This window comes from Neoarius graeffei, chromosome 21 (genome assembly GCF_027579695.1).
Source record: "Neoarius graeffei isolate fNeoGra1 chromosome 21, fNeoGra1.pri, whole genome shotgun sequence".
Classification (NCBI taxonomy): domain Eukaryota; kingdom Metazoa; phylum Chordata; class Actinopteri; order Siluriformes; family Ariidae; genus Neoarius; species Neoarius graeffei.
Window position 1 is genome coordinate 38,405,046 of NC_083589.1, and position 8,794 is coordinate 38,413,839.

The 8,794-nt window shown below is 42.5% G+C and overlaps 1 protein-coding gene across 1 annotated transcript; it reads right to left on the minus strand.

Moving 5' to 3' along the window:
- Positions 1–2,282: 2,282 nt before the first annotated feature.
- On the minus strand, positions 2,283–6,724 carry LOC132869722 (serine/threonine-protein kinase pim-3). Its single transcript, XM_060903077.1, has 6 exons — positions 6,191–6,724; positions 5,749–5,858; positions 5,568–5,618; positions 5,105–5,468; positions 4,175–4,351; positions 2,283–3,859 (listed from the first exon to the last, which is right to left on the minus strand). The coding sequence occupies exons 1-6, from the start codon at positions 6,276–6,278 to the stop codon at positions 3,675–3,677; spliced, it is 975 nt and encodes a 324-aa protein (XP_060759060.1). The 5' UTR covers positions 6,279–6,724; the 3' UTR covers positions 2,283–3,674.
- Positions 6,725–8,794: the final 2,070 nt, after the last annotated feature.

Consider the following 8,794-nt stretch of genomic DNA (forward strand, 5'->3'; position numbering starts at 1 on the left):
TATTAAAGCCTGTTCACTAAGGAATTAAACAAGAAAGGCCATGCTGTTATAGAAAAATAATCAATAACAGAGTGCTGTGACGTGGCTTGGGGTGAAGTACAGTGGATTATTTTCCAATAACACCATGTCCTGAAGTGTTTATTCCTCTTATACCACAACAGGTTGCCAGAAATTACAATGTTTTATTTATTAATTAACAATGCACCATGATTTTTTTTCAGTTACAGATGCATTTAATACAACCCCGATTCCAAAAAAGTTGGGACAAAGTACAAATTGTAAATAAAAACAGAATGCAATGATGTGGAAGTTTCAAAATTCCATATTTTGAACATAGATGACATATCAAATGTTTAAACTGAGAAAATGTATCATTTAAAGAGAAAAAATTAGGCAATTTTAAATTTCATGACAACAACACATCTCAAAAAAGTTGGGACAAGGCCATGTTTACCACTGTGAGACATCCCCTTTTCTCTTTACAACAGTCTGTAAACGTCTGGGGACTGAGGAGACAAGTTGCTCAAGTTTAGGGATAGGAATGTTAACCCATTCTTGTCTAATGTAGGATTCTAGTTGCTCAACTGTCTTAGGTCTTTTTTGTCGTATCTTCCATTTTATGATGCGCCAAATGTTTTCTATGGGTGAAAGATCTGGACTGCAGGCTGGTCAGTTCAGTACCCGGACCCTTCTTCTACGCAGCCATGATGCTGTAATTGATGCAGTATGTGGTTTGGCATTGTCATGTTGGAAAATACAAGGTCTTCCCTGAAAGAGACGTCATCTGGATGGGAGCAAATGTTGCTCTAGAACCTGGATATATCTTTCAGCATTGATGGTGTCTTTCCAGATGTGTAAGCTGCCCATGCCACATGCACTAATGCAACCCCATACCATCAGAGATGCAGGCTTCTGAACTGAGCGCTGATAACAACTTGGGTCGTCCTTCTCCTCTTTAGTCCGAATGACATGGTGTCCCTGATTTCCATAAAGAACTTCAAATTTTGATTTGTCTGACCACAGAACAGTTTTCCACTTTGCCACAGTCCATTTAAAATGAGCCTTGGCCCAGAGAAGACGTCTGCGCTTCTGGATCACGTTTAGATACGGCTTTTTCTTTGAACTATAGAGTTTTAGCTGGCAACGGTGGCTGGCACGGTGAATTGTGTTCACAGATAATGTTCTCTGGAAATATTCCTGAGCCCATTTTGTGATTTCCAATACAGAAGCATGCCTGTATGTGATGCAGTGCCGTCTAAGGGCCCGAAGATCACGGGCACCCAGTATGGTTTTCCAGCCTTGACCCTTACGCACAGAGATTCTTCCAGATTCTCTGAATCTTTTGATGATATTATGCACTGTAGATGATGATATGTTCAAACTCTTTGCAATTTTACACTGTCGAACTCCTTTCTGATATTGCTCCACTATTTGTCGGTGCAGAATTAGGTGGATTGGTGGACTTAATGGACTTCCTATCTTTACTTCTGAGAGCCGCTGCCACTCCAAGATGTTCTTTTTATACCCAGTCATGTTAATGACCTATTGCCAATTGACCTAATGAGTTGCAATTTGGTCCTCCAGCTGTTCCTTTTTTGTACCTTTAACTTTTCCAGCCTCTTCTGTCCCAACTTTTTTGAGATGTGTTGCTGTCATGAAATTTCAAATGAGCCAATATTTGGCATGAAATTTTAAAATGTCTCACTTTCGACATTTGATATGTTGTCCATGTTCTATTGTGAATACAATATCAGTTTTTGAGATTTGTAAATTATTGCATTCCGTTTTTATTTATAATTTGTACTTTGTCCCAACTTTTTTGGAAGCGGGGTTGTATTGTGGAACATCCACAAGGCAAGTTAGTTCCCGTCGTCGCTTACATTATAACTGGAAACCACCAGCCTCTCTTTTGCTCTTTTTTACTTTCAAAGTTAAAATAGGGGGAAAATACTTATTTTACTGAGAAACTGTAAACTCCTCTATTTAAGACTTCTGTGATGAAAAACTTGCGGATTATTAGAAAGCATTGACAGCTGAGATGCAATGTTAATCAAATGGTGGTTTTTCCCCCCTCCTTTGCTCAATAAACTATATATCCATGATTCAGGTTAGACAGCACTACTGTCAAAACTGCTGCTAAAAAACCTTTTGACTAATCAGAATCAAGGAGTTCACAGCACAGTGAATATTTTTATAAAGCCCCCACATTTCAGTAAACATATTAGAAAATGTATGCTTTGTTAATATCAAGCTTATTTCAAACCAATGAAACGCCACAAATGTTCTGTACAAATGAAAGTTTAATTGAAATGTTCTTGTATAAAAATAGGATTTCCATTGGGTTTCATACAACTTTTACTATAGAGAGAATATCTAACACAAGGCTGTGTAGCCAGTGATAGGTATACCCCATCCCATTGCAATTCTGCAAAACACTTCCATCTGTTCTAGGGAGATTACACAGACCCAAAAACAACATTAATGGACTTTTGATTTGAAATGACAACAACCAAGAGAAGGTAAATAACATTCATCGCTCTTTCAATTTAAGTAAACCTTGTTTGTTTTTATTCCTTTTAACATTGACAACAGCTTCAGTGCATCCACTATCTCTTGTCCAATTGTTGTTTTAAAAAAAAACAGGAATGCAAAAAAAAGGCCACATAAAGATGCAAATTTTGGGATTTAAGCATGACAATAAATAAAAAATAAATAGCCACAGAGTGTGGAATGTCTACATGTTACAAATAAATTAAATGCAAAGAAGAAAACTGTACAAAAAAAAAAAACCCTGTACACATTTATCTTTAAAAAAAAAAAAAAGAAGAGGGGGGAAAAAGGATTCATGAATATTGCATTGATTGTGCATTTTCACACCAGGGTCCCCCAAAACCCAGGAGACAGACTAATGTAGTTTCAGCAGTGGGATGAGGAGCAGAAAAGTAAGCTAAGGGGAGGGAGTGTTCCAGACCCTCCAAAGGTACAGCGGTTATACCAAATCTCTATACACATTCAGAGAAAAAAAATTAAATTAAATTAAAAAAAAAAATTTCTAGACAACCTATATAGGCTCAAATGTGACTGAGCAGCGTTAGAAAGAGACGCAGTGAGTGTGTGCGTTTCAAGTATTTCTATCAGTCATCCCCTCCCCACTGTAAGACCCTTGAGCTAGCTGGAGGTGCAGTGGTCGATCACCAAACACCATGTAACCTCCAAACCAACTCAAGGGAAACTTTCAAACAAAACGACAAAAGCAACAATGAAAGCCCCCCCAACAGCAGCTTTCAAAAAGGCACTCCAAATCAAAAATTAAAACATTTAAATAAAAAGTTGTCCAAGCTCTATGAGAGCAGCCACATCTGTGTAGGAGGCTTGCCAGATACATAAACCAGCCTTGTAACAATATAATAATAATAATACTAATAATAATAATAATAATAAATGCTGGTACGTCCACCCAAAACAGCAAATGTTTCCCATCAGGAAACAAATTTTATGAATTGTAAAAAAAAAAAAAATTAATAATAAAGACTGAAAGGAAGAGCAAACTGTAATAAATTATGATTCCCTACAAAAGGAAAAAAAAAGGAATCTGCAAGCCCCAGGAAGGCAAGGATGCAGATTAAAAGTCTGTTGAGTCCCAGCTCTTTTTTCAGAGCAAGACATTATTTCTTTCAAAGGCTCTCCTTGCTGGAGCTCATGCTGGAAGAGTCTGTACTGATGGTACGTAGCCGGATGTCACCCTCCTCCGTCTTGGACACTTCAGCATGACGCATCCATGGATGCTCAAAGATCTGCTCCAGAGTTGGTCTGTCTGATGGCCTCAGGGACAAACACCACTTAATCAACAGCTGGCACTCTGTTGGAACACACAGGAAATGATGGATTAGCACCTCAGAACTGAATGACCAAAATCACACCCTACTTACTCCATGGTGCACCATTTTGCCAAGTCATGAAAGCCTAATAGAATATCCAGGGCACTCCCCTCACAATGTACTGCAGCCTAGGGGATGCTGAGCATGCAGAATATAGTTTGCAGGGAATAGGGAGTAGAGTGCCATTTCGGACACTGAATGTGTTTGAGATCTATTGTCATTCTGTCATGCAATGTTTATTAAAGGACCTAGAAATATAGACTATTAATGTACCGAAAGAAAAACACTGCACGGACCTGCTGAGATTCTCCGTCTGAAATAGAGTCGTCCTCTGAGGATTTCCTCGTCCTGCTCAAAGGGAATATCTCCACACACCATGTCGTACAGCAGCACCCCTAGTGACCAGACGGTGGCTGAGCGGCCATGGTATCTATGGAAACGTATCCACTCCGGGGGACTGTACACTCTCGTACCTGTGACACACATTGAGAAATAAATTATACTTTAGCTATAAGGACAGAACACAAACACAGAGACACATTAGTGGCTATGGGCACTCCTCCCTCACATGGTGTGTTAGCTTTGCTCTTGGTCCAGAGCTCTATCGAGATTCTAAATAGCCCTTGGAATAAAAAAGAGGAGAGTGTGGAACAAGTAGAGGGGAGGGGGCAGCGCAAAAAAAACCAAAACAAAACCATACAACAGTGCTTGAGCAAGGAGTTTGGAGGCCACATCACTCATAACTCAGCTGTCTCGTGCTCCAAAGAGCCAACAGTCCCGCCCTCTCCCAAAGGGCAGGAGTGTCTTGGAGACAAAACGAGGACTGAAATAGCAATGTGAACCGTCATGGGACCTGTGCTCTCAGGTTTCACAACACACATCTGTTACGTGGCAGCCGATCTATTTACACCCAGAGATGAAGCAAAAATCTTCATCTAAAGCTTTGAAATGTTCGCAATCTTAATTTAAGGATTTGATTTCATATTTACTACAACAGCGTAGATACATAAACCATTTCAGAGCAACAGAGAACATCATGAACTATAATGAAATTATCATAGCAGAAACACTGATCTGTCTTCGTAACACAGCATGGGAAAACCCCACACTTCAAACAAACACAAAAACTAATCACTGAATGAGAAATCCCCTCGGTAAACCTAACCACAAAGCCATTCTTATGAAAAAGCACAAACACAAAATCAACTGCACACATTTGTGCGTACCGTCAAAATCGGTGTACACCGTGTCCTTGAGAACGGCCCCCGAGCCAAAGTCAATCAGCTTGAGTTCCCCAGTGCGCAGGTCAACCAGCAGGTTCTCATCTTTGATGTCTCTGTGGACGACGCCGCAGCTGTAGCAGTGCCGAACAGCCTCCAATACCTGGCGGAAAAAGCCCCGTGCTGTGCTCTCGTCCAGGGCGCCCTTCTCCGTGATGAAGTCAAATAAGTCTTTGACCAGCTCTGGCCTCTCCATGACGATCAGCCAGCCATCCGGCCTCTCGTACCAGTCCAGCAGCTTTATGACTCCTCGAAAGTTGGAGCCTACTTTTTTCAGCAGCACGATTTCCAGAGGCACCATCACACCATTCTGGAAGAGAAAGTGAATTTTTGTTTATCATGATTTTCTTTCAGAAACCTGACAGCAGAGAGACACCTTTATGGAAGTTTAAAAAATATATATACTTACAATGGATCCCCATTCTGTGACTCTGTCCTTTGCAACATGTTTAACTGCAACCTGAAAAATGAAGGACGGATTGAAACATGCAGCTCGTGTGCAGTATATTTTGAAATGGGAGCAAAGGTGCATGAGTGCACTGCGCACGCACACACGCACGCGCGAGTGAGTGAGCGAACGAGTTGCTTACCGGTAAACTGTCAGAAATCCGACTGGCGGCGTAAACTGTCCCAAATCCCCCGCTTCCCAACACCGAGCCCACCTGATAGACCTTCTCAAACGGCTCTGGCTCCACTTTCACTGCACAGTGAAGAGAAGGAACAGCATCATCATTATCACCGCGGTCACTGAACTGCATAAACACTGCAGTGTATTTAGAAAGAACGGACGTCGTGACTGCTTGTTGTGTGAATGAAGCCGGTTACTATCTACTGAGGCGCTCAGTCATGTCAAGAGAAACAAAACAAAACAAAACAGCTCCTGGATAGAGTCTGCACACAAACACTAATATGTTATTGTTTAAACGATTAATTCAGGTGAACTAGAATAACACTATGACACGATATTAACTATTGTAACACCGGAAAACAATATTTTTCCACATCATTAGATTGGCAAGCTGGCTAACTCACCTGGCTGAAGCTGGATTTTCACCGGTAAATGGTCCACACTGTTCGGGCTGCAGATGTGAGAAAAAGAGCCAAACTTTGATAGCAGCATATTTTCAGCGCATGAGGTGGAACTGGAAATGAATTCCTCTTCTATAATGGTTATAGCACAAGTCCAGTTTATGGAGAAAAGGCTCGAGCTGTGCTGCTCACACAGATGAGGCGAAGCTTCTCGATAGATCCGTTAGAGCCCTGATGCAGCAGCGCAGCGTCTCAGAGAAAACGCCGCCGGAAAAAAAAAAAAAAAAAGTCAATCCAGCACTCAAATAAACACAATCCTCAACTGGGGAAAATCCTGGGTCACACTCGTCCCCTTGATAAACATCAAGAAGACTTGAGTTGGCGTTATATTAATGTAAATATCGCTCAATTTCGGAGATATCTGATTAACCGACCAGCCCGTGCTGCGTCTGAGCTGTGGCGCGGACTAATCCTACTCCTATAACGGCAATATTTTGACGCGCGTGTGGAGCAATATCCCTCCGCGTGCACCGTATCGTCCTTACCCTGACCCAAGAGTCGATTATTATCCTAATTATTTTCAGTCCAGGCGTTTATAAAAATGTGACAAACAAGATATATATTCAGCTAAACATGATGCATTTGTAGTTTTTCTTTTAAATGTTGTGCGCGTCGGAACTACTTTGACGCTCAATGATAACACTGTCTAGGTGGTGCGTGGTGCGTCTCATTTGCATAACAGACTGCCTGGACCAATGAAATTGCGTATATTAATACCGTTTTCTTGTTTCAGCCAATTGACAAATACACACAAATAAAAATCGGATTGCGCGCGCCGCCAATTCTCATGTACACACAAACTATTACTGGAGTTATTTCCTAAACAAGACACAGTGTTTATTATTACAGGATGAGTTTATTATTATCTACAGAAAAGGGGAAAAACACTCAAAAGATGAATAAATAAGTGAAATGTTCATATTACATCAGACCCTTTTAATAAAAAGGAAAGAAAAGTCTCATCTCATCTCATCTCATCTCATCTCATCTCATCTCATCTCATCTCATTATCTGTAGCCGCTTTATCCTGTTCTACAGGGTCGCAGGCAAGCTGGAGCCTATCCTAGCTGTATGGGCGAGAGACGGGGTACACCCTGGACAAGTCACCAGGTTATCACAGGGCTGACACAGAGACGAACAACCATTCACACCGATGGTAAACCTGCATGTCTTTGGACTGTGGGGGAAACCGGAGCACCCGGTGGAACCCACACAGACATGGGGAGAGCATGCAAACTCCACACAGAAGGGCCCTCGCTGGCCGCTGGGCTCAAACCCAGGACCTTCTTGCTGTGAGGCGACAGTGCTAACCACTACGCCACCCACCCATCCATTATCCATAACCACATACCCTGTGTAGGGTCACAGGCAAGCTGGAGCCTATCCCAGCTGACTATGGGCAAGAGGCGGGGTACATCCTGGACAAGTCACCAGATCATTGCAGGACTGACACATAGAAACAAACAACCATTCACACCTATGGTCAATTTAGAGCCACCAATTAGCCTAACCTGCTGTGGAGGAAACTCACACAGACACGGGGAAAACATGCAAACTCCACACAGAAGCACCCTCACCGGCCGCTGGGCTCGAACCCAGGACCTTCTTGCTGTGAGGAGACAGTGCTAACCACTACACCACCGTGCCGCCCACCCATCCATTATCCATAACCACTTATCCTGTGTAGGGTCACAGGCAAGCTGGAGCCTATCCCAGCTGACTATGGGCAAGAAGCGGGGTACATCCTGGACAAGTCACCAGATCATTGCAGGACTGACACATAGAAACAAACAACCATTCACACCTACGGTCAATTTAGAGCCACCAGTTAGCCTAACCTGCTGTGGAGGAAACCCACATGGGAGAACATGCAAACTCCACACAGAAAGGCCCCCATCAGCCACTGGGCTCGAACCCAGAACCTTCTTGCTGTGAGGCAACAGTGCTAACCACTACACCACCGTGCCGCCCACCCATCCATTATCCATAACCACTTATCCTGTGTAGGGTCACAGGCAAGCTGGAACCTATCCCAGCTGACTATGGGCAAGAGGCGGGGGACATCCTGGACAAGTCACCAGATCATTGCAGGACTGACACATAGAAACAAACAACCATTCACACCTACGGTCAATTTAGAGCCACCAGTTAGCCTAACCTGCTGTGGAGGAAACCCACATGGGAGAACATGCAAACTCCACACAGAAAGGCCCCCGTCGGCCACTGGGCTCAAACCCAGAACCTTCTTGCTGTGAGGCAACAGTGACTACACCACCGTGCCACCTGAGGATGTTAATGTAAATTACATATTATATGCTAAGTGGAATACATAAGGGGCATAATTTAGCTGAATACTAAATCTTTAGAATGGCTCATTTCTGACAGAGTGCATGTCATCTCAGCTGAGCCAATCAAAATAATATCAACATGGTGAGTAAAGTCTGTTATTTTCCCTCCTCAACAGATCAAAGTTGCCAGATTTCAGTTGTAGATGGCCACAGTATTACATTTTACATACTGCCTCATTTAACTCCCCTTACTGAACTC

Excerpts from the sequence above, each read along its gene's own strand:
- LOC132869722 (XM_060903077.1), bottom strand. The coding sequence starts at position 6,278 with ATGCTGCTATCAAAGTTTGGCTCTTTTTCTCACATCTGCAGCCCGAAC. Across the intron at positions 5,859-6,190 it reads GAAAATCCAGCTTCAGCCAG|TGAAAGTGGAGCCAGAGCCG; the intron begins GTGAGTTAGCCA and ends TTCACTGTGCAG. Across the intron at positions 5,469-5,567 it reads TCACAGAATGGGGATCCATT|AATGGTGTGATGGTGCCTCT; the intron begins GTAAGTATATAT and ends TTTCTCTTCCAG.